Genomic DNA, 25,827 nt, shown 5'->3' on the forward strand with positions numbered 1-25,827 from the left:
AAAACTGAGGAAGATTTGTGTGTGTGTTTCCTTTTTATTATTTATTTGTTTGTTTGTTTATTTATGTATTTATTGTGTACACAGTGTTCTGCCTGCATATGTGCCTGTACACCAGAAGAGGGCACCAGATCTCATTATAGATGGTTGTGAGCCACCATGTGGTTACTGGGAACTGAACCTGGGTCCCCTGGAAGAGCAGTCAGTGCTCTTAACCGCTGAGCCATCTCTCCAGCCCCCTCTCCCTTTTTTTAAAGACAGGTTCTCACTATTTATTCCAGGCTGGCCTCACTAGACCAGGCTGGTCTCCAACTCACGGAGATCTACCTGCCTTTGCCTCCTGAGTGTTGGGAATAAAGGTTTGTGCTGCCAAGCCTAGCTCTTTTTCATTTTCTGATTCCAACTTCCTATGTTGCCTAGGATGGTCCTCCTGCCTCTACTTCCCCAGTGCTGGACTCACAGGCACACACTACCACTCTAGCTTCTTGGGGTGCTGGGGCTGGAACCCAGGCTTTGCCCATGCTAGGCAGGGGCAATGCCAACCGAGTCACATCCTCAGCCTCTTCTGTTCTGCTTTTTGAGACAGAGTCTTACTCTATAGCCCAGGTTGGCCTCAAACCCACGGCAATCCTCCTGCTCTAGCCTCCCAAGTGTGGAGACTGCAGACATGAGGTATCACCAAAAGCCATTTGGTGCATTTTTGTTGGTGTTTTGGAGTTTGGGTTTTTTGAGATATGATCTTACTGTGTAGGCCAATCTCAATGAGCCTTCCCCCTGCCTCAGCCTCCCTAGTGCTGAGATTACTGGTGTGTGCCACCACCGCCCGGCTTGTTCCTTTGGTTTTAAGGGTCTCCTGTATCTGAGGCTGGCCCCAAACTCACCACATAGCTGACTATGACCGGAACCTCCTGAGTCACCCCCACATCTCACCCCCAGCCAAGGGTTTCTTTTGGATTATGGTTCAGGCAGCTGGGAAGCTGACTGTCTCTGGATCTGCTTGGGTTTCTGGTGAGAGCCGGAGTGCAGAGAGGTATGTTTGGAAGGTACAGGACACAGAAGGCAGCTTCACTTCATGACAGCCTGTTCTTACTGTGAGTTCTCCAGGCCCCACCAGAACTCGATGCCTGAGGGAAAAGCTCCTCCTATTGGCTGATCTAGTCACCTCCGAGAGGGCTGCCTTGAAGAGAAGGGTCACACTGTCTGTCCCAGCACGGGGAGGTTGACACACAGGGACCTCCAGATGCTACCACCATAGCTCCAGATTCAGCTAGGGACTCTCCAAGTGACAAAGGCAGAGAGTGATGGAACACAAGGTACACGCCCCTCCCCCATCCACAGGCACACAGGAAGTGTACACACCACACACAGAGGTAACACCAGCCATGAAAAGTGCTTTTCAGTAAATCTGACCCTGGTTTTTTTTTGTTGTTGTTGTTTGTTTGTTTTGTTTTGTCACAACCTAGACTTGTGAGATAACAAATTATGGTATGTCAGCTGGGTAGTGGTGGCGCACGCCTTTAATCCCAGCACTCGGGAGGCAGAGGCAGGCGGATCTCTCTAGTTCGAGGCCAGCCTGGGCTACCAAGTGAGTTCCAGGAAAGGCGCAAAGCTACATAGGGAAACCCTGTCTCGAAAAAACAAAAACAAAAACAAACAAACAAAATTATGGTATGTCCTGGTTACATGGATTAAGCAATAAATATTAGGAGAACATTCCCCAACTCCTATGTGGCCAGGCTGCCCCGGAACCAGCTCTGTAGACCAGGCTGGCCTGGAACTCATAGAGCTCCACCTGGGTTTGCTTCCCGAGAGCTGGGACTAAAGGTGTGCACCACTACGCCCAGCTCCAGCTTTTAAACAAAAACACAGGCTTTCCTTCTGAAAATGAAGAACTCTTATCTGAGCCCACTGTGGTGGCAGGTCCTGCAGTCCCAACATGTGCAAAGTAGGAAACAGAGGATCAGAAGTTCAAGGCCAGCCTGGTCTCCATAGCAAGTTCCAGAACAGTAAGGACTACATAGAGACCCTATCTCAAAACAAAACAAAAAATTCAGGGTCTGAGCCTGTAAAATGTCTGCCCCACAAGCATGAGAATCTGATTTGGGGACCTAGAATCCATAAGGTGGATGGAGAACCGAGTTGTCTTCAGACCTCCACATTTGAGCTGTGGCTTCCCTACTTCCCTGACTCCAAATGAATAAATGAAATAATTTAAAAACTGACAGGTGGAAGACACCAAGATCAGCATATGGCATTCATATGTATAAGCATGCACTTCCAAACATGTTTGCACACACATCACACACACACAAAAAGGGCCAGCAAGATGGCTCAGCCGGCAGTGGCGCTTGCTGCCAAGCCAGATGACCTGAATTCGATTTCCTGAATCCACAAGACGAAAAAACTGATGGTTAAAGTTGTTCTCTGACCTCCACACTCACACCACGACATGAGCAAATACACACGCTCACACACAATGACAAAAGGAATGATAACTTCTTTAAAGTCAAAAGCCAGGCATGGTGGAATACACCAGTAATCCTAGGCTTCAGGAGGGGTAGGCAGGGGAATCAGGAGTTTGAGGCCAACCTGGGCTACAAGGATCTTTCTAAAAACAAAACCAGTCCGGCGTGGTGGCTCATGCCGTTAATCCCAGCACTGGGAAGCAGGCGGGATTTCAGTGAGTTCTAAGGACAGCCTGGCCAACATAGAGAACTCCTGGATAGCCTGGCTACATAGTGAGACCCTGTCCACAAATAAAATAATTAAAAAGCGAATTTGGCAGAAGGAAACAGAAGAGGCCCTCTTCCCACGGCTATAACCGCAGAGCTGAAGACAACGTGTGGGGACAGTCGCTCTGAGAGTTCCCCTTAGCCATAAGCATCTCCCATCCACGCTCCCATCTCCTAATGGTTACCGGAAGATAGAGAACACAGGCTTCCTATTGGTGCAAACTTATAGGAAGTCATTGTAGAGGATTCTGGGAATTGTAGTCCTCGAGCGGGGCAAAGGGCAAGGCTGATTTTACTGGAGGCTTAATCTTACATCTTTAGCCGAAAGTTTCAGCTGACAGAGCCTGCCTTTTCTCTGCCCCGTCCTTTCCCAACTGCAGACGAATGACTACGGATAAAAGCCCCATCACCGGTTACCTGGGTCCAATGCCCTCTTCTGACCCTGGCAGCACACACACACACACACACACACACACACACACACACACGCAGACAAAACACTCATACACATAAAACAAACCTGTAAAATAACTTTAAAAATATTTGTGTGGGAGGTGGGCACTGTGTGCCACTGTACACGTGTGGAGGTCAGAGGACAACCTACAGGAATCGGATGTGGAGTCTCAACTTCCACCCTGTGAGTCCCAGGGATTGAACTCTTCAGGCTTGGCAGCGGGCACCTTTGCCCACAGAGCCATCTCAGCAGCTTCGTCCAGTTTGACTTGGCTTTGGATGTGTCTCTCCGCAGCTGCCGGGAATTCTTAGCACCTTACTGCTGTTCATCAAGCTGGGCTGACAAAGTCTGGGAAGGGACAGGACCGAGTCCCGGATGCTGGGGACTGAATCTCCTCATTCTCTGGGCACTCACTGCTCTTCGGGGAGAAATTAATAATAAAACACCAGGAAACTCCTATCTGTCCCGTTGCCTTTCTTGATTGTTATTTTGCACTCCAGCTGGCAGATGATATTAACCTGAAACAGCTAAGTGTAACGGTGTGTGTGAGTCTAGGTTTCTTTAGAATGGAGTGCCTGGGGCTGGGGCTTCCAAAGAAGGCTTGATCTGATAGCAGGAAGTGAGCTGCATCTTTGTAGCTGTGACTCCTGGGGTGTCAGAATGCCCGCCCCTCTGTAGTTAAAGGACTTGGAAGCTACACTGAGGTTGCTCCTCTTGTGGAAAAACTAAGGCACCAGGGCATTCTCCTGTGTGCACTAAAAAAGAATTTGCATCCTCAAAAGGCCTGATGTCATTACAGTGTCATTGCATTGTATTAGGGTTTTTTGTTGTTTGTTTTGTTCTGCCTGCATGTATGCCTGCACACCGGGAGAGGGCACCACATCTCATTATAGATGGTTGTGAGCCACCACGTGGTGGCTGGGAATTGAACTCAGGTTGATGCAACCCGGATGCTGCATCAACCTCCTCAGCCCCAAGCTCCTCACCTGCCTCTATATAAGGTCCCAGCCCCCTTTCGCCCCTGGCAGGACCTCCATCCTGCAGGAGAGTGTCTGTCCTTCTGTCCTTCAATGTTTGAAATGAACAGCTTCATCAGCTGAGGTTGGATTTGGTCTTTTTCCTGCCTTTTGTCTCTTCACTCTGCCCTGCCCAGAGTGGGGGTTTTCCGGGGGGTGGGGGTGGGGGCGGCCCAGTGGGTTCTGGGTTGGGAGATTTGTTTATTCATTTCACATATGGGTGTTTGCCTGAAAGTATGTCTGTGCACCTGGTACCCTCCAAGATCAGAAGAGGGCATCAGATGCCCTGGGACTGGAGTTACTGATGGTTATGAGCCACCATGTGGGTTCTGGGAATCAAACCCAGGCCCTCTACAAGAGCAGCCAGTGCTCTTAACCACTGAGTCGTTTGCGTTGTGAATTTTAAAAAAGTTTTTAAGGGCTACAGGGTGAGACTCTACCCCAAAAGAACAAAAACCAAAGGCAGAAATAAAAGAAAGGGCCAGTAAGATAACTCAGCAAGCACCTGAGTTCTTCCCTGCCCCCACCCCAGCCCCAGGTCCCACACATGTAAGGAGAGAACTGACTCATGAAAGTTGTCTCCTGGGGGCTGGAGAGATGGCTCAGAGGTTAAGAGCACTGGCTGTTCTCTTCTGGCATGCAGGCATACGTGCAGACAGAACATTGTATACATAATAAATAAAATAAATCTTTAAAAAAGAAAGTTGTCTGCTCTACAGGTGTGCCATGGCACACACACACACACACACACACACACACACACACACACACCTACATACACACAAATAAACGAAATTAAAAAGACTAGGAGGCTCCAGGGTACATGTTTAGTGTATATAAGGCCTTGTGTCCATTCTCAGCTACACAGAAATAGATCAACAGGATGAGAGAGAGCATGAGGGGGCAGGCAGTGGTGGAACCTGACTTTAATCCCAGTACTTGGGAGGCAGAGGCAAGTGAATCTTTGTGAGTTTGAGGCCAGCCTGGTCTACAAAGCGAATTCCAGAACAGCCAGAGCTGTTACACTGATAAACCCTGTCTTAAGAAACCAAAAAATATATATTTGATATTTCCTTTATTCCCCCCACTTTGGGTGTTTTGTTTGTTTATTTAAAGACTTATTTATTATGTATACAGTGTTCTGCCTGCATGTGTCCCTGCCCGCCAGAAGAGGGCACCAGATCTCATTACAGATGGTTGTGAGCCACCATGTGGTGCTGGGAATTGAACTCTGGACCTCTGGAAGAGCAGTTGGTGCTCTGAACCGTCTCTCCAGCCCTTGTTTGTTTGTTTGTTTGTTTGTTTTGAGACAGGGTCTCACCTTGTAGCTCTGGCTGTCCTGGCTCTGCCTTTCCTCTTGTTTTAAACATTCTTTTCTTCAGACTTATTAAGATGTTGGCCTTCTGTCCTAATTTGGAGTAAGAAACTGCAATATTGAGGGAGTTCCTGTTTAGTAAGAGTCAGCTCAATGATCCTGGGTTAGCTCCCTAGTACAAGGAACTATTCCATCTATTTCATTAACATGGTTTACTGTTAGTTCAGGTCCGAGGCCAGGACACTGACTTGGCCCATTAGGTTAGGTCTTCGGCCAGGCCAGAGTCCATTCTCTTGACGAGGCTTTCTCTCTTAGACAAATGGCCACTTTAACTTTCATGCTCTCTAGAGAGGTAACCCTAGAAGCATTTAGGAGCCAGATTAGAGGTCCGAGATCCCAAAACACTTTCGGCACCTTTGGCCTCTGTCAAAGATGAAACTGCTGCTGTGGGGGTACCCACCAAAGATAACGACTTGGAGATGTGTTTAAGCCAATCAAAAGTCTTTATTAGCCAGCCCGTGACTACACTGGGTGTTCAGGATCCCAGTGTAGCACCAAGTCTTTCTCAGGTGAGCTTGTAAGCACAAAAGCCATGTTCTGGGTTGATATACTTCCGTTAACAACAACAGTTAGCCAGAGCAGAACTACAGAAGCCAAAAAGCAAGGTCATACATTTAGAGACTTTCCCGGAACTGTGGACTTTGATGGATTAGGTCTTTGTTTTCATTTTGGCAGGTGATGCTGTTTACATGCTGACTTTCATAGCTTGAGTGGTACTTCCCTCAGGGAGTCAGTTCTGCTAAGATCTAGGGAGGCCAGTTATGCTGCCAAGAGTCCCAAGATCGTTTCTGGCTTTTAGTCGATAAAGAAACTGGTCACTTTTCTTGGGGATCTTTTTACCCTAAACTACCCAGCCAGTTTCTACCTCCTGTTCCTATTACCCTTCCTTCTTCTGAAGAGGTTACCCTGTCATTCTGGAATTGAGGTGACGACCCATCTTGCTTATTCGGGGTGATTTCAGGGTTTGAGTGTAGCAGTTCGGGGGTTCCCCTCCAGCAGTTTAGAGTTTATTTAAAAGACCCCAAGCATCAGATTTAAGGAGGGAAGGAAGTCCTTGGTGTCTGGAGAGTACTTCAAAATATCCAAGTCAAAGTCCACTTGGATCTCTTGCTGCGCTCACCGGGGGCCCCCTTGTCTGGGTCCTCATTTGTCTAGGCCTCTAAGGTTGGCCTCCAGAGTGATGAGCCCACAATCTGCTTTCATGTCCTTTGACGGCTGTCCTGTCAGCTGAAGTCAGCGTGCCTGCCCTTCTCGTGAGGCTTTAACCACAGTTTAGTTTTTAGGTTAGAGCAATAGCGAACCCTTTAACCACAGTTTAGTTTTTAGGTTAGAGCGATAGCGAACCCTTTAAACACGGTTTAGTTTTTAGGTTAGAGCGATAGCGAACCCTTTAACCACGGTTTAGTTTTTAGGTTAGAGCGATAGCGAACCCTTTAACCACGGTTTAGTTTTTAGGTTAGAGCGATAGCGAACCCTTTAACCATGGTTTAGTTTTTAGGTTAGAGCGATAGCGAACCCTTTAACCACAGTTTAGTTTTTAGGTTAGAGCGATAGCGAACCCATCTGCCCTGGCCTCAGGCAGGAGCGACGGTGAGCAGAGGTCTGAAGCCCTTCGTCTGCACAACGTCTTCTTGTCAGAGGAAAATATCAGTGAAATACAGTTGTGTGATAAGATCTCATGTAGACAAGCCTAGCGAGGAACTGGACACCTTTCTTTCTTTCTTTCTTTCTTTTTTTTTTTTTTTTTTTTTGAGACAGGGTTTCTCTGTGAAACAGTCCTGGCTGTCCTGGAACTCACTCTGTAGACCAGGCTGGCCTTGAACTCACAAAGAACTGCCTGGCTCTGCCTCCCCGAGTGCTGGGATTAAAGGTGTGCGCCACCACTGCCTGGCTCAGACATTTCTTTCTTAAGGACCATGGTTGGAAGGGACCCTAGTGGATAAGGATGCATGAGGGTCCTTACTGACAGAACTCCTCTGTAAGACAGAGGGCAGATCTCTTCTCCTCCCTCTCCAGAGTGCCCTCTGGAGAGTTCCTAGCTCTGCTTTAGTCCTTTGCTCACAGTTACTCACGAGAAAGGAGACACTATCGAATTAGTTGCTTCACTGATACGAGCCTGGACACCTGGGTTTTCTCTTTCTTCATTCAGGACCATGAACAAGCAGACTGTCCATTCCTATACATGGGACCCTCTAATATCTGTGACATTACTGAATTCTCTCTGTATTTTGTCATGCTGATTTTAACCTGTTTGTACCAGATCCTCATCCAGTAAAACTCTTGGAATATATATATATATATATATATTTACATGCCAAAGAAATTGGTGAATTTTTATTTATTCATTTATTTATTTAAAGACAGGGTTTCTCTGTGTAACAGCCCTGGCTGACCTGGAACTCACTTTGTAGACCAGACTGGCCTCGAACTCACAGAGATCTGCCTGCTCTGCTTCCCGAGTGCTGGGATTAAAGGCATGTGCCACCACCGCCTGGCTGAACTCAGTAAACTTTTAATTACTGTGAGTTAGGGAAGATTTGGGCTCCCTTGTGGGTAAAGCTTCCAGTATTTCCTTTAAACATTCCCTTGACCCTGTTCCTCAAATTTATTATATTTCTCAGTCTACATAGGAGTCATGATAGCTCTCAGGCTACATTCCCCCTTTGTAAGACGGTGTCTTAGGGTTTTTACTGCTGTGAAGAGACACCATGACCACAGCAACTCTTTTTTAAAAAATTATTTATTTATTTATATTTTATGTGCATTAGTGTTTTGCTTGCATGTATGTCTGTGTGAGGGTGTAGGATCCCTTAGTACTGGAGTTACAGTTGTGAGCCATCATGTGGGTGCTGAGGATTGAACCCAAGTCCTCTGGAAGAGCAGCCAGTGCTCTTAACCTCTGAGCCATCTCTCCAGCCCTGACCACAGCAACTCTTCCAAAGAAAACATTTAATTGGGGTTGGCTTACAGTTTCAGAGTATTCCCACCTCATCTTGACAGGGGCATGGTAGTGTGCATGCAGACATCTAGACCAGAAGGCAGCAGGAAGTTGACTGACTATCACACTGAGTGAAGCTTGAGAGAAAGACCTCAAAGCCCGCCCCCACAGGGACACACATCCTCCAATTAGGCCACACCTCCTAACAGTGCCACTCCCGTTGGGGGCCATTTTCTCTCAAGCCACCACAGACGGCTTTCTGTAAGTTAGGCTGCCTGGGTTAGAAAAGCCTTAGTACAGATCACCGCGTGGAGACTGTTCTTTTCCCTTAGCACGTTTGTGTCACAAGAACTAGAAAATGAAAACAAAAGCACTGGGTCCCCAGGGCACACTGGGGCAGGCACAGGGGTGGACGGCAAAGGTGGAACAGAGGGGTCCTGAGTAACTTAGCGGAAAGCAGGCTTGGCGTTTCCAGGCAGAAGGGGCAGCACGGAGACCCACACAGCCTGTCTCCAGCCTCCTACAGTGACAGATTCCTCTGCTGCCAGCTGTTGTAGCTGCCCGCTGGCAGCAGCTGGGCCAGCACCTGGCCATCTACTCTTTTGGTTCTCCTTGGGTACTGTGCTTTCCCAAGACTTGGCTCTGGGCTGATCCAATTCACATGAGCCTTCCAGGTCTAAGCATCTCAGAGTGTCAGCTCCTGTGACACCTGGTAGTGTCGGAGGCACAGGGCTGAGAAGACGCTTGAGTCCCCTATAGAGGTCAGTAATTATATCACGTAGAGCAGCGTGTCAAAATTAAAACGAAAGAAAACAAAAACCTAAAACAAACACAGCGGAAATCTGGTGATACCTCCTCTGTATAAACGGGTAATCCTTTGAAGGCTCAGTGCCTCCAGAAAGTTGGTGGGCGACACCATTTCGGTATATGCCTTGCGGATACAATAACCAAGGTGGTGGTGGTCAGATGGCATTCACCATCTTTATGACTTCATTAGCCAAGAAGGTGCCGAGCACATGGTTACTTTCTGCTCATGAGCTCAGCTCCGTGGTGAAGTGAGTCCATCCTCCATTAGGGAACGAGTCCCTGTGGGATCCACACATAACTCAGCTGGAATGTGGACAGTTTTCACCCATTTTTTTTCAAGACACCTAAGTTCAGTCTGTATGGATAGAGGAGGAGATGGTACCTATGGCCTAGGCAGGTAAGCCCCAAAAGCTAAGGAACAGAGGAAGGAGTGGTTTCAAACCACTCAGGCATGGTATGGGCTGAGATGAGATGAATATGTGACTCTCCACGTGGGATGGAATTTAAGACCTGTGGAAACCAACTTGCTGAAATAGTTCATCCTAGTTGAAAACCTTAGTAGCTGTCTTAGTTAAAGTTTCTATTGCTGTGATGAAACACCATGACCAAAAGCAACTTGGGGAGGAAAGGGTTTATTTGGCTTACACTTCTATATCATAATCTATCATCAAAGGAAGTCAGGACAGGAACTCAAACAGGACAGGAACCTGGAGGCAGGAGCTGATGCAGAAGTCATGGAGGGGAGTTACTTACTGGCTTGCTTCCCATGGCTCGCTCAGCCTGCTTTCTTATAGAACCCAGGACCACCAACCTGGGGATGGAACCACCCACCATGGGCTGGGCCCTCCCCCATCAATCACTAATTAAGAAAGTGCCTTACAGCCAGGTCTTATGGAGGTATTTTCTCAATTGAGGATCCCTCCTTTTTGATGATTCTAGCTTTTGTCAAGTTGACATAAGACGGGCCAGCACAGTAGCTTTGTGTGGCACTTTTACCCAGTTGGAAAGCAACTGCTGTTGGATCTTCTAAGTCAGTCAGACTTAACTACAAGAGACTGCTTCCATCCTTCTACCCCAAATCCGAGGTCTCCCAGGTTCTCTGAGGGACCCTAGTGAAAAGGGAAAGAATCGGGAATCCTGTGCCCAGAGAAAGAAGATAGGGAATTGAACTTATGTTTGGAGGCCTCATATTAAATCTTTCCTTAGCCAGGGAAGGAAGGTGAGGGTGAGGGAGCCTCTGGGACGGCCAGAGGAGCTGGCTCCCTCCATGTCTGAGGGGAGTGTTTTTAGCTCTTTTTTTTAACCTAGGTTATTTTCCCCATCCTGGTTCATCTTGGGCGTGCACTTGGTATTTCCATTTATTTACTTAGTTTTCAAGACAGGGTTGCTCTGTGCAACAGCCCTGGCTGTCCTGGATCTCACTCTGTAGACCAGGCTGGCCTTGAACTCAGAGATCTGCCTGCCTCTGCCTCCCGAGTGCTGGGATCAAACGCATGTGCCACCAGGCCGGCAGCATATTTCCACTGTATTCTTCAGTGGCTGGCAGGAAGTCCTAGGACCTTCCTATCTGTGCCTCCCCAGTGCTGGGACCACCAGCCTGAGTCACTGGTATCCCCAGCTTCTCAAGTGGTCCCAGAGGTGTGTCACCACTGCTGGCCCCTTATAGGTTGTTAATGGAACACTCTGTGCCATGCTAGGCCCACAGATGGGGTGTACTTGGTATTTCTTTTATTTTCTTTCTTAATTTTATTTTAGATATACAGGTGTTTGCATGCATGTAGGTCTGTGTACCATTTATGTGCTTGGTGCCTAGGGAGACCAGAATAAGGCATTGGATTCCTTGGAGCTAAAATTACAGATGGTTGTGAGCTGCCATGTGGTGGTAGGAATTGAACCTAGGTCCTCTGGAAGAGCAGCCAGCCAGTGCTCTTAACTACTGAGCCATCTGTCCAGCCCCCACACTTGGTATTTCTAACTCAGATGGTAGCTGTCTTCTCCTCACCCCCATGGCTGGGGTCTCAATTTGGTTGACTAGTCTGAATTTGATTGGCTAGTCTGAACTTGATTGACTAGTCTGAATTTGATTGGCTAGTCTGAAAAGAACTGGTACACAGGTAAGGAGGAAAAGGTTGCCGCTCCTGGCCATCAACTTCCTGGAATAAGGCAGTGAATCTTTGTAAACAGAAGTTTTACTGAGCTGCAGGGTGAAATTAAAACGTTTACACAAAAGTCTTGCAAGGTGGGGCAGGTAAAAAGATTTAAATTCCTTATCCTAAACACAAGTTGTATAGTATTTCTGCCTGTGGAGGTCAGAAGAAGGTGGCAGTGTGGATCCCACCAGTTGAGAATAGACCACTACCACAATTTAAAGCCAACTTTGAAGCAAGCTTTAATGAAATACTGACCAGGTGGATGGGCTCTGGCCAGGTCCATCTCTGGTTTTCCAGAAAATGGCTGTGAGTCACACCTTGCAGAGGCTTAAAAAGGCAACAAGGTCACCGTTTCCCATCAGGGCAGGCATATATCCTGACGTATTTCCTGTCCACGTACCTCCCACCCACATGTGATCAAGCACATCGGGTGTAGTTCGGTCAAACTTGTCTAGGGGAGTGAAAACATGCGGCTTGTTATCTCCCATAAGCAGGAGCCTCCAGCCTTTTAGGAAACATTTTTCCTTGGGCAGGGGGCTTAAGGGTTAGAGGTGTTAGGATTCCGCCACTCCTCCAGCTATATGACTGCACATGCGCAGTTCAGTAGCCTTGGGACTTCTGCAAAAGTAACAAGTGCTCTTAACTGATGCACCATCTCTCCAGCCTTGCACTTGCGGCTCTTGCAGGGGACCTGGGTTCGATTCCCAGCACCCACATGTCAGCTTAAAACCATCCATAACTCCAGTTCCAGGGCATCTGATGACCTCTTCTGACCTCTATGGGCCCCAAACATGCAAGCAGTGCACAATCATGCATGTAAGCAAACAACCATAAACAAACTGAAACAAATCTTTAAAAGGGAAGTTTTATACATTTATCTTTAGGGGTGGGTTGGGCAAAAGTGCCACAACACACACGTGGCAGCCAGAGTCTAATGTCAACTTGACACAAGCTAGAATTATCAGAAAGGAGGTAACCTCAATGGAGAAAACGTCTCCATAAGATCCAGCTGTAAGGCGTTTTCTTAATTAGTGACTGATGGGGAAGGGCCCAGCCCATTGTGGGTGATTCCATTCCTGGGCTGGTGAACCTAGCTTCTATAAGAAAGGAGACTGAGCAAGCCATGGGAAGCAAGCCAGTGAGCAGTACCTCTCCATGGCCTCTGCATTGGCTTCTGCCTCCAGGTTCCTGTCCTGGATTCCTGCAATGATGGACTACCCTGTGGAAGTGTGAGCCAAGTAAACCCTTTCCTCAACTTGCTTTTTGTTCATGGTGTTTCATTTCAGCAATAGAAACTCTAAGACAAGAGGACAACTTGTAGGAATCTGACCTCCACTATGTGGGTTCCAGGAATCAAACTTGGGTCACCAGACTTGGCGGTAAATACCCACTGAGCTATCTTGTTAGCCCACAAAGTGAAACTTTCTAGAGCCAAGGTAGTGCTGTGGCCTGGCTAGAGATGGGCCCAGGCTGATGAGGGCTCTCTGTGCCACAAACAACTGTTGACTTTGCAGTGAACTTAAGCAATACAGGCATGGGGCATCATAATGGCTTCCTTCACGTTATCACACTGGAAAAAGTACACATTTCTCCAGACTGGACATCAGATTTGGGGGACATGAACAGCCAGACCAGAGCTGATTCAGTATTGCTCCAGAGGGGAGCCAGGAGCAGAATCATCACTTGGAAACCGCCAAGGTCCAGGTGGTAGAGCACGTGTCTAGCACACAGCTGGGCTGTAACCCCACCACTGTGCCAAACGGCATGGTGGGACAGCCTATAACTGCACCATGCAGGAGGCAGGAAAGTCAGCTGGCCAACGTGGCACATGCTTCTAATTCCAGCACTAGGAAGGCAGAGGCAGGTGGATCTCTGGGAGTTCCAGGCCAGCTGGGGCTACAGAATGAGACCCCCAAAATAGGAAAACCCAAAACCCAAACCTAAAAATCCCAGACCATCAAACCAAGGCAGCCATGGCATTTCTCCATGGGACACATCGCCAGTGGCGGAGAAGGTGCCCTAGGCTGGCTGTTCTCGGCCTCCTGCAGCGCAGGAGTCCCCCAGGGCTTCAGCATAGTTTTTGTCTATGACTCAACAGGCCCCTATCCTCCTTGGCCTCTTTTCACTACTGACCCCATCACCCTTCCTTGGTAAAACCTACTGGAAGAATAAAAGTTCAAATCTTCCTTAATTGGTTGAAGGAAACAGTTTTCACATTATTCAGTTAAAATTTTTTTACATTGACTGTGTGAGTGTGCACACTCTCGTATGTAAAGGTCAGAGATGACTTGAAGGGATCATTTGTCTCCTCCTACCTCGTGGGTCCCAGGATCTAACTCAGGTCATCAGGCTTGGTGGCAAGAGACCTCACCAGAAGAGCCATCCCGCCAGCCCGATCCCTGGTTGTGTGAAAACCACAAGGCAGCTTCCTCTGCGGCTTCTTGAGGTAGAACCGAGGGAGCCTCTTACGTCACCAGGAAGCAGAGACCAAGTCCAAGATCCTGTCAAATGTGATACTGTAACAGGAAATTTCAGGAACAGCCATAGCTAAGGGCAGACTGGCCCACCACCAGGCCGGGCAGGAGCTTAGGAAGAATCTTTGACAGGGTTAAAGGTCTTTCTTTTCTGAGACAGTCTCATATAGCTCCAGGCTGGCCTCAAACCTCTAGATAGAAATCCAAGATGACCCTGACCCTCCTTGCCTCTACTAGGACAACAGCCCTGGACCACATGCCTAGTTTGTGTGGTGCTGGGCCTTCAACCCAGGACCTGTGCGACATGTCAGGAAAACACTAGCAACTGAGCCCCAGTTCTAGACACTGCTGAATTTGTGTGTGTGTGTGTGGTTTTGTTTTTTCTTTTTCTTTTTTTTTTTTTTTTTTTTTTTGAGACAGTCTGTCTCTCTTTGATTTTTCCAGGTAGAGTTTCTCTTTGTAGCCTTGGCTGTCCTGGAACTCACTCTCTAGACCAGGCTCAGGCTGGCCTTGAACTCAGAGATCACCCGCTTCTGCCTCCTAGTACTGGGATTAAAAGTGTATGCCACTCACATACTACAGGTTGTTGAATCTTAAAAAGTTAATTTTAAGCCGGGCAGTGGTGGCTCACACCTTTAATCCCAGCACTCGGGAGGCAGAGCCAGGCGGATCTCTGTGAGTTCGAGGCCAGCCTGGTCCACAGAGTGAGATCCAGGACAGACACCAAAACTACACAGAGAAACCCTGTCTCAAAACAAAACAACAACAACAAAAAGTTAATTTTAGCTGTTTTGACTATTTAATGATAAAGCAACATAAAAAAAAAATGACTCTCCCCTCCAAGTGTTCAGATGCCCTCACTTTGCTAAATAATTTATCCACTCCCTTTCATCCAATTTATACAAAGACAGCTTCATCCCGATGCTCATTTAAGGACAGCCACTGGCAGGGCTGCATGTACACTGGAGCCTGAACCAGGCTGGGAGGACATTGAGCTCAGTAAGGCTGCAGAGGCCTCTGGTTGTGGGACTGAAAGAGTAGACTCCGCCCCTGATATAAAGTCAGGGACGTGCAACACAGACCATCTAGGCTTCGCGAGTGCCACCTGAATCATGAGATGTCAAATGGTGTTGAAGGGAGTTTGGTCAGTGGGTAGGAAGGACCTCCTAGCTAGAGAGAACCAGGGACCCTAGGGGTTAAGTCCCAAGCTTTGTATAGGCATGAGTTCACTGGGGGGCTTGCTGCTCCTATGATTTACAAAATCGCTGGGTGCCCACTGATGCCTTCTCCCTGAGCTTCCCCGCCACCCCAAGTGTCCCCGGGCCACTGACACGGGGTCCACACAAGGGTCCTCAGGTGGAGAAGACAACTCCTGCCATCAGAAACCGCCCTCAAGTGTGCGCCCTCGGAGGGTTGGTTTCTCCACTTCCTTCTCTACACAGGATGTAAGATGTGTAAAGCGCTTGCTTAAACCACCACCAGGCAGATGGAGACCTGGCGTGCAGCCTCGGTCCCCTGGCTCTGAGGTGACAGAGAGCTGCAGTGATAAAGGGGGGCAGTCCTCGGCCCCCATGTGATAGGGCCTAGATTGTTCCAATGTTTAGTTCTGGATGAAAGATGGAGTGGCTTAACCCACATTGAGTGGTGTGGACTCAGGGGAAGCTTGGAAGGCACTTGGGAGAGTCCCCGATGTTATGGTGGCTCTGATTCTGTCCCTTGTACAACCAGAAAACAGGCTTTCGGGAAGATGCCAGGGAAGCAAGGGTAAAAACTGCAGACCTGCCCATATCTTTGGCTAGCAGTCAGTTCACGAGCAGGTTCAAGGCCAAGCTGGTGGACCTGAGCTAGAGAGGCTGCCAGGGCTACGTTGGACAGCAACCCACACCAGGTGACATCTTCAGCCAGGAACTGGACAGTAGAGCATACACCTGGGAAGCGGTTCTAAGGCAGAAGGCGTGGGGTGTCCCCTCCGCCACTCTTGGAAGGTGATGCTGTCTAAAGCCATCCCATCACAATGCCCTGGGGAGCAGTAGGCACCTTCGTGGGCATCCCACACCCTCAGACAATGCTGAGCGGAGCCTGGGGGTGTGGGCTCGAACCAGGACTGAGTACATCAACATGGAGAGAAAGGGAGATGGAGTTGTGCGAGAAGAGGGGGAAGTGGACAGGAGGGAAGGGGTGCCCTGAGCTTAGAGACGGCCCCTGTGGCTCACACCTCGGCTGCAGTCCTTGAAGAGGCAGGAGGGGACAGGTATGGGGAGGTCAAGGGCCACCCTTAACAGCCGCAGCTGCTAGGCTGGGGGTGTGGAGTATCCCCAAGGGTTGGGGCTTTGCCGTTGCTGCCTGGGCTAGAGCTTGGTTCCAGGGACTCGCTCATCTTCTCACAGATGATGTCCACTAGGCGCTCAAACACCTGCTTCACATTGACATTCTCCTTGGCGCTGGCCTCAAAGAACTCAAAACCTGGATGGACAGAAGGTGGGGGCAGTTGTGACAGTCATGTGAGTCCCAAGGAGCTAAACTTAGAAAGTGGGATTGTTCAAACCTGTATTCTGAGCTCATTCCTGCCCGACCTGCTGTGTGTGTGTGTGCGTGTGTGCGTGTGTGCGTGTGTGTGTGTGTGTGTGTGTGTGTGTGCACATATATGTTTGGGTGTGTTGTTCCTCAGCTGCCATCGCCACTTTTCTGAGTCAGGGTCTTTCAATGACTTAGAACTCATCAAGCAGGCTTGGCTGGCTAGCCCGTAAGCCCCTTGGGATGACAAGTGTGCACCTCCATGCCTGACTGAAGGTAGATTCTAGGGTCCTTCCCAGCCTCATGCAACCCTTTTGAAGTCCTGAGACAAATTTCACTATGTAGCTGGAGAGATGGCTCAGAGGTTAAGAGCACTGGCTGTTCTTCCAGAGGTCCTGAGTTCAATTCCCAGCAACCACATGGTGGCTCACACCCATCTGTAATGAGATCTGGTGCCCTCTTCTGGCAGGCAGGCAGAACACTGTATACATACATACATACATACATACATACATACATACATACATACATAAATAAATACATCAAAAAAATTCTCTTTAGCCGGTTGTGGTGGCACACACCGGTAGAATTCGCTGAAGGAGGCAGAGGCAGGAGGATCATGAGTTTGAGGCCAGCTAATAAAAGAAAAAAAAATTTCACTATGTAGCAATGTTGAAATAGTTCATAGAGCCTCTAACTCAGCAATCCTCCTGCCTCAGCAGTCAGACTTCAGTGATCACAGGCTGCACCACTATGCCTAACTAAGAGTCTTCAGGATGGCTCAGTGGTAAAGGTACTGGTTGCCAAGTCTGATGAGTTCAATCCCCAGAACATACAAGGCAAAGGACAGACTTCCACAGGTGTGTGTGAGCAGCATGTGTGTGCCCACACACAGACACTAAATAAATAATGGTGCTCTAGATGAGTTGACCATTAAGAGCACTGGTTGTTCCTCCAGAGGACCTGGGTTCAATTCCCAGAACCCTCACAATAGCTCACAACTATCCATAACTCCAGTGCCAAGGGATCTGACGCCCTCTTCTGACCTTTGCAGGTTCTTCAGCACACGATGCACTAACATGCAGGCAAAGCACCTATGCACATTTAAAGAGAAGCCAGGTGGTGGTCGCACACGCCTTTCATCCCAGCACTAGGAGGCAGAGGCAGGTGGATCTCTGAGTTTGAGGCCAGCCTGGTCTACAGAGCGAGTTCTGGGACAGCCAGAGCTACACAGAGAAACCCTGTCTCTAAACCTGCCACCCTCTAAAAGAAAATAAAAATAAAGCAGAGTAATGGGGACTACGGAGATGGCCCTGACGGAAAAGTACCTGCCTTGCGAGAATGAGGACCTGGGCTCGGATTCCCAGCACTAATTTTTTAAAGCCCCGTGTGGTAGAACATGCTTGTAATCCCAGTGCTGGGGAGGTGGAGGCACCGGAGCTTGCGGGCCAGCTAGCCTAGCCCACTGTGGAGTTTCAGAGCAGTGAGAGACTCTGTCTCAGAGAAAGGGTGGATGTTCCCTAAGGACGACACCTGATGTCCTCTGGCCTCCATGTACACATACAAATGTCATCAAATTAGGGCATAGTGCACACCCATAACCCTGGCACCAGAGAAGCCAACCTGGAAGGTCATTGATTTCAGAGCTACACAGTTAGACCCTCTATCAAAAGAATTTTAAAAAATGGAATGTGTAACATGCATGAGGCCCTGGGTTTGAGCCCCAGCACTGTTTTAAAGAGGAGAGAATCAGTGAGACAGCTCAGACTCCGAAAGAACTTGCCATGCAAAGCCTGACTAGCCTGAGCTCAGTCCCTGCAAGACACAGCGGGACACAAAAACCTACTCCTCAAAGTTGTCCTCTGACCTCCACGTGTGCACTGTGGCACACACAGAAATAGTTTTTCAAGGGACATAACAAAGAAGTTTTGTTTCTGTGTAGCTCTGGCTGTCCTAGAACTCGCTCTGTAGACCAGGCTGGCCTGGAACTCACAGAGATCCTCCTGCCTCTGCCTCCCAAGTGCTGGCACATTAAACAGCACTTTAAAACAGCTGGGGCTCAATTACCACCACCTGGCAAGTAATTTTTTTTTAATATGAGGGTTTTTGTTTTTGGGGTGTGTGTGTGTGTGTGTGTGTGTGTGTGTGTGTGCATGTATGTGTGTATGGTAGCTAGGTGTAATGGCACACACTTGTAATCCTAGGACTCAGAAGGCTGAGGCAGAAGAACTGCAGAAAGCTCAAAGCCAGCCTGGGCTGCAAAGGGAAGCCTCTCTCAACCCCCAACTCAGAAAGGACACAATGGGAAGCTGGAGCCAGGTGGGGATAGATGCTTAGCATGAGGAGACCCATCTGATTTCTAAAATTAAGTGTAATCCTGACTAGGTAAGTGTACGATTTCCACTTCATACTCCTCTCTGCTACTAAATGGACCAGCCCAAGGAGGGCATGATTCTTCCCGTAGCTTTTGGTCCCTGATACAAAGCATATATGAAGAAGACATTGGGCTATTTTTTGGGGGCAGGGTTGGAAACCAGGGCAAGACAGGTACTCTACCACTGAGCTATGTCCTCAGCCCCTCACTAGGGTATTCTAGGTGGGGGCTCTACCACTGAGCTATGTCCTCAGCTTCTCATTGGGGGATTGTAGGCAGAGACTCTACCATTGAGCCATGCCCTCAGCTCTTCACTGGGGGATTCTGGGCAGGGGCTCTACCACTGAGCCATGCCACAGCCCCTCACTGGGGGATTCTGGGTAGGGGCTCTACTGCTAAGTTACAGTCCAAGCCCTGAGTACATGCATAGAAGCCACATGCTGAGTAACTCAATGGTGAATATGGTGGACTGCATGAACTCAGCTCTTTGGAGTCTGGTGAAATCCCTGCTGCTCTACTCTCTTCTTGGGCAAATCTGGTGTTTTATAACAATGTGTCACACACCCCCCCCATCTGAATTCTTTATATTTCTTTTGTTTGTTTGGGCTCTTCTCTCTTTTTTTTTTTTTTATTGTTTTGTGCTTTGGGTTTTTTGTTTTGTTTGAGACAGACTCTTACTACGTAGCCTTGCTAGATCTAGACCTTGCTATGCAGCCCAGGCCAGCCTTGAACCTCTGCCTTCTAAGTGTCTTTTCTTTGGTGCTAACAGGGTCTCATGGAGCCCAGTGTGGCTTGGAACTCACTATATAGCTGAGGCTGACTTTAAACTTCTGATTCTCCTGCCTCTGACTCCCCTGTGCTGGGATGAGAGGTGTGTGCCACAGTATGTTGATGTATGTGGTACTGGGGACAGAATCCAAGGGCCTCATGCACACACTAGGTGCGCCCTCTACCAACTGAGCTACAACCCTAGAACAGCTGGGGATGTTTTATTAATTTATTTTAATTTTTACATTTTATTTTATGCATATGTACATGTATCTGACGGGGTGTGTGTGTGGTGTGTGCGTGTGGGTCACACAGACACACCACACACACACACACACACACATATATATGCAAATACATGTGCCATGTAGGTGCTGGGAATTAAACCTGGGTTCTTTTTGCAAGAACAGAAAGTGTTCTTAACTGTGGAGCCATCTCTCTAGCCCTTGTTTATTTATTTAAGGTAGTATCTCGTTATGTATCCCAGGCTGACCTTCACCTCACGGCAATTCTCCTGGGATTTAGGTGTGACCCACTGCACTTGGATCTTTACAGGCAAATGTGGGTTACAGAATCTTCCCCACAGAATGAAAACTCAATTCCTACAACAAATCAGTATTCTGAATGAAAAGGGAAGCCTGTGGTTCCAGCAGCTTGGGAGGTTAAGTTCATGAGTTCAAGCTCAGCCTGTGCTACATGGTGAGACTTTGCAAAGAACACTAAAAAAATGTAAAACCTAGGTTGGTGGTGTTGCTCAGTGGTAGGTGCCTACTCAATGTGCAGACAGCCCTGGGTTCAGCTCCCAGCACCAAAAGACAAAAAGCAAGCAAAAAATGGTGAGTGTCACTTCACTCAGGTTTCAGAATACATAAAAAAAAATAGGTAGTAGATGCTGGATGTGTTAGCGCACACCTCTAATCTCAGCACTTGGGAGGCAGAGACAGATGGATCTGTGTGAGTCTGAGGCTGTCCTAGTCTACTGAGTTCCATAGCTGAGTCCAGTGCCAGCCAGGATTACACAGTGAAACCCTGTCTCAAAGCAACAACAAAATCTAGGTGGTGGGCTATGGTATCTTTTTTTTTAAATTAATTTATTTATTACGTATACAGTGTTCTGCCTGCATGTATGCTTGCAGGCCAGAAGAGGGCACCAGATCTCATTACAGATGGTTGTGAGCCACCATGTGGTTGCTGGGAATTGAACTCAGGACCTTTGGAAGAACAAGCAGTGCTCTTAACCTCTGAGCTATCTCTCCAGCCCCGGGCTATGGTATCTTAATACCTGATATGGAAATTTTTTAAAAAGAGTGAAGAGTGGACACCAGGGCCAGTCAACTGGGTTCCCAGGACAGGGGGTGTATTCCCTGAAATGGGAGAACATGGCATATATATGGGTATGTTTATGGGTTATCTCACTGTAAGTGTGTGGCATACGTGTGCATCTGTGGGCAGCTGTGTGAGTGTCTCCTGGAGGCAGAGGAGGACACCAGGGGTCCTGCTTTCTCAAGCCCACCCTATTCCCTTCGGACAGTGTCTCTCACTGAACCTGTAGCTAGCCAGGCAGCCAGCTAGCCCCAGTGATCCTTGTCTCAGCCCCACACAGTGCTGGGGTTACAGGCATGAAGGGGTGTGTGCATGTGCACATGTGTGGCCATGTCTGACCTTGTGTGCAGCTGCTGGTGACTCGAACTCAGAGCCTCACATTTGCACAATAAGCATTCTTACCCACTTACCCACCAAGCCGTTCCCAGCCCCAACACATGCGTATGTTCCTTTCCCCCCACCAGATCCTCAACTAATCACTGTGGAACTGGGACTCAAGTGTGACGGCGAGGGTTTGGAGCACGGAGACGTGACCTGCGGCTCAGGGTGGGCACTAACCAAGGTCATCAGCAAGCCTCCGGCCATCCTCAGCGGGTACGACGCGTTCGTCCTCCAGGTCACACTTGTTTCCCACAAGGATGACCTGGGCATTGTCCCAGGAGTAGGTCTTGATCTGTGTAGCCCTGTGGAGTTGTGGACATTGAGGGGGAGGTTAAAGGTGGGGGAGGGGAGAACGAAGGCCTGTGGCATGCAGTGGTTGGCCAGCACTCACCAGTCCTGCACTGCGGTGAAGGACTCCTGGTTGGAGATGTCATACATGAGCAGGAAGCCCATGGCTCCACGGTAGTAGGCCGTGGTGATGGTCCGGTAGCGCTCCTGGCCTGCTGTGTCCTAGGCAAACAGCGGTCAGTCAGCTGGGGGCCACCCTGCTTCCTACCTGACTCTGCAAGGCCCTGAAAGGGACAGAGGTCTGCCCTTGTCCAATCTGGTGGGAGAAGAGCAGTGTTGCCTTCACAGGCCCAATCTGATGAGAGAGGCATGACTCTGCCCTCACTGCCCATCCTAGTGTGAGCTATTACAGGGATGTATCACCAGGCCCACCCTGGTGGCATCTTGAGAGCTCTGTGAACTGACTCAGCTCTGCCCTGGATGGGCTCCAGTGTGCAGGGCCGTCTCCCATTTATGAGCGTCCCTAACCTTGTTTCCAAGAAACAGTGTAATAGTCACAAAGAAGAGCCATCTGGGCCTCAGGCCACCATCTTGATCTGCCACCTGGTCTCCTTGTTACCGTGATGATATCAACAGCTGGACTGGGGACAGGGTATAGCTCTGAACCTGGCAGCCTCTGTGGGAGTCCCCAAGATGGTCCCCAACTTCCTCCTCACTAGTCACTGGTACTTCCAACAGGCACCTTCTGTCCACCTTGTTCCTCCACAGGCCACCCAGAGTAGGGCACGTTCCCACATCCTGATGGATTTACCTCAGCCAAAAGATACCTCCCTGCCCTAAGCTACTCTCTGTCTCCTGGGAACTCTCCTCAGGGTCTGATTCTCTATTGGCTGCCCTTCCAGTTCCCCATATGGCTCCTCAACCCACCCAAATCTGCAGCTTGATCCTCTTATCGTGTCGATAGACTGTCTTGACCTTGAAGTCGATGCCCACTGTGCTCACGAAGGCAGGGGTGAAGGAATCATCGGCGTAGCGGAACAGGAAGGAGGTCTTGCCCACACTGCTATTCCCGATCAAGAGCAGTTTGAACATGTAGTCAAAGTTCTGGTCAGCTGCATCCCTCGGGCTGGAAGGGGACTCACTGGCGGATGCCATCGTGGTGGGATCTGCTTGGAGGGGAGGCCTGAAATCCTGATGGGAAAGAGTAGAATCCTGCAAGGGGGCAGGCACCAACCACTGAACCTGTGAGTCTATTTGTTCTCCCAACGTGTGGATCCAGGATCCAACTCAGTCATCAGGCTGGGCAGCAAGTGCCTTCACCTGTAAAGCCGCCCCCTGGCCCTAGTTTATTCCTGTCTGTCTTCTAGAGACAAGGTCTCACTCGAGCCTAGTCTGGCCTTGAACTCCCAGCCCTCCTGCCTCTGCAGCCAAGTGTATGTGAAGGGACAGGCATGTACCTCCACCTTGGGGCTGGAGTTCCAGGCGCTCCTGAGCTGCCTGACCTGTGCTTTAGGTCCTCTGAAAGAGCAATACCTGCTTCTCAACAGCTGGGCCGCCTCTCCAGTCTTCTTCCTTTTCTTCTTTTTTTAAAAAATCTTTTAGAAAAAGTCTCATGTAGCTCAGGCTGGCCTCAAACTCCCCATGTGGTGGATAATGACGTCAAACTTCTGACCCCTGCCTCTGGAACTGGGATTACAGGTGTAATGCCCTTCCTGATGACTCTCGTACTCATCAACAAACCTCTGCTGAGTCCTTCTCTGCACCAGGCACTGGTCTCTGAAGAGACACAGCCGTGCATGAAACAGAGAAGCACTCACCTTTTATGGAAGACGCAGTGGGAGGGCTATGGCTGCTGTGTAATCTTTATAGAAAGGTGAACTGAGGGCTGGGGATGTGACTTAGTTGGGAGAGCGCACACCTGAGGTTCCAGCCCAGCACCCAGCAAACCGGGTGTGATTGCACACCTGTAATTCCACCACTAGGGAGGTAGAGACAGGAGGGTCTGCAGTTCAAGGTCATCCTGCGCTACACTGGGCATTTGATACCAAACTGTGCTACATGAGAACCTGTCTCAAAAAAAAAAAAAAAAAAGGCAAAATGGAGCCTTTATGGTGGAAGGTGGATTGCCTGCCCTGAGGTGCAGAAGTCAGGTAACAGTAAAAACTCAGGGCCGGTGGTGGTGGTGGTGGTGGTGGTGAGGAAGTTGCACGGGCTGTAGACTGGACTTTGCCCAGTGTAAGCAGCTGGTATGGCCAGGTGTGAGCTGGAGGGGGGGTGACTGCCAACTAGACAGAGCCCCCTCCATCAGGGCCTGGATGTTGACTTAGCTGGTGCCTGCCACTGGGCTGCCTGTTCTTTCCCCTTCCCTGTCCCCCAAGGTAAGTGGAATTTCTATAAATACAGCATAGTTTAAAGCCCCAGTTAGGCTTCCAAGTGGGTACCTGCCATTGTATTTGTCAAAGGGGCCGGGTATGGCTCCCTCTTGGCCAGAGCTGACTCGCCCCAGCATGGTCCACAGAGACAGGAATGAAAGGCATCAAATCCGAGGGAATTATCCTAGTCACTCAATGATCACAAACCCACCACCACCACCACCACCACCCCATATCCTGCTCTTTATATCTGCCCACACTCCAGCATGCTGTCAAATCCGAATTTAGGGTGCCCTTCCATTCTCCCCGGGCTTCAGTTTCCCCAGCTGTCTAGAGTCGCTCTCCGAAGCCCAAGCAAAAGTATTTCTCAACGGCCTTCGGTGTTTTCTGTTTCTCTGCCCGGTGCATTTCCAAAGAGAACGCAGCCAACCCCACCCACCCTGTGTTCCGGGAGAACGGGTTTGAGGAGGGACCGCAAAGCGTCCGCCTGGCAGGGCGTTCAGGCTTGCCCCCGCCCCACCGCGGCTCCTCTTCCGGGCCGACTAGGGGTCCCCGGTCCTCAAGGCTGGCATCCGAGCTGTCACTTTACTGCCTGCACCAGCAGGTGCCTCCCCCATCACCATATGGCGCCCTCGCTCGCCCCCGGCTGGGCTTCTCGCCCACCTCGCCGGCGCTCGCGGAGCCAGCGGGGCGCGGGGAACCTAGAAGAGCCAGCAGCACCGCTTGGGGCGCGTGACCCGGCCTCGTGCGGACCCCAGCCCAACCTGTCACAGCGCACGCGCGAACCCGCGGGCGGACTGGCGCACTCGCCCCGGGACTCACCTCGGGTCACGCCTCGCGCACCGGGATCCGCCCACGAAGTCGCTGCAGCCCGCACACGGCCGCGACCCCCGCCCCGCAGCCACCGCCGCCAGCACTGACACCCGGATCCCGCGCCGGCTCCGCCCAGCTGGAGGGGGCGAGGCCGCGGCAGAAGCAGGAGCGATGCGTGGGTGGGGCTAGAGGGGGCGGGGCTGCCTGAGAGGTGGGCGTGGTCTCGAGGGCGGGGGATCCGCAAGAGGGAGGAGCCAGGAGATGGGCGTGGCCTGCCGGGGACAGGGACCCTGCGAGGGTCCTAGCGGAGTGGGCGAAACCTTGCGGGCGGAGGCGGGTGTGGCAGGTGCGGGGCGCCCGAAGAGGCGCTCAATGTGCGTGGGGAATTGAGGGGGTGGGCCTGGTAGTAGAGGGTCCACGGCGGGAGGCGGGACCGGAGTGGAGTGACTTTCCCCTGAAAGTTGTGCCTCGCGGAGCAAGAGCCAATCAGATGAGAGCACGCGGTGTGCGGGCCCAAGAGGCAGCGGGTGAGAGCTGGAGCCCAGAGGAGAGGGAAAGGACATTAAGCCCCACCATAGCCTCTCCTAGAAGCATACATCTCCTTTTCCCTAACTACAAGTGGAAAATGTCTTCTATATACTCTGTGGTCAAGAGGAAAACCTCAGGAGCTGGGTTCTAGTCCCACCTCCACTTTCTAGGGCTGTGACTGGGGACATATTTAACCTCTCCGAACTTCAGTTTTCCCATCTGTCAAGTGTGTAGCCATGTTCTTGTTTTTAATTTTTTAATTTTGGAGGCTGGAGAGATGGCCCAACGGTTAAAAGCACTTGTTCTTGAAGAGCATCTGGGTTTGAGTCTCAGCACCCACATGGTGACTCACAACCATCCATAACTCCAGTTCCAGGGGCTCTGACCTCCACCCTTCTTACTTTATCAAGCAGCAAGAACCAACGTGGACAGAAATACATATAGGCAAAATACTCATGTAAAATAAAATTTTAAAATCTAAAAAAAAATGTTTTTTATTTATTTTTTCAGACAAGGTCTCATT

The 25,827-nt window shown here is 49.7% G+C and overlaps 2 protein-coding genes across 2 annotated transcripts in view; one reads left to right on the forward strand and one right to left on the reverse strand.

Moving 5' to 3' along the window:
* Tspan16 (tetraspanin 16) overlaps positions 1-15,791 on the forward strand; it is a 30,520-nt gene extending 14,729 nt beyond the window's left edge. Inside the window, 1 exon segment of the mRNA XM_059267240.1 lies at positions 15,672-15,791. Within this exon segment, the coding sequence (XP_059123223.1) occupies positions 15,672-15,791 (120 nt within the window).
* Rab3d (RAB3D, member RAS oncogene family) lies at positions 14,741-24,912 on the reverse strand. The gene is made up of 5 exons (XM_059266716.1): positions 24,786-24,912; positions 22,519-22,782; positions 21,695-21,813; positions 21,481-21,605; positions 14,741-16,406 (listed from the first exon to the last, which is right to left on the reverse strand). Exons 2-5 carry the CDS (start codon positions 22,744-22,746, stop codon positions 16,219-16,221), a joined length of 660 nt encoding a protein of 219 aa, XP_059122699.1. The 5' UTR covers positions 22,747-22,782; positions 24,786-24,912; the 3' UTR covers positions 14,741-16,218.
* Between the last annotated feature and the right edge of the window lie 915 nt (positions 24,913-25,827).

Source organism: Peromyscus eremicus, chromosome 7 (genome assembly GCF_949786415.1).
Source record: "Peromyscus eremicus chromosome 7, PerEre_H2_v1, whole genome shotgun sequence".
NCBI classification, from domain to species: Eukaryota; Metazoa; Chordata; class Mammalia; order Rodentia; family Cricetidae; genus Peromyscus; species Peromyscus eremicus.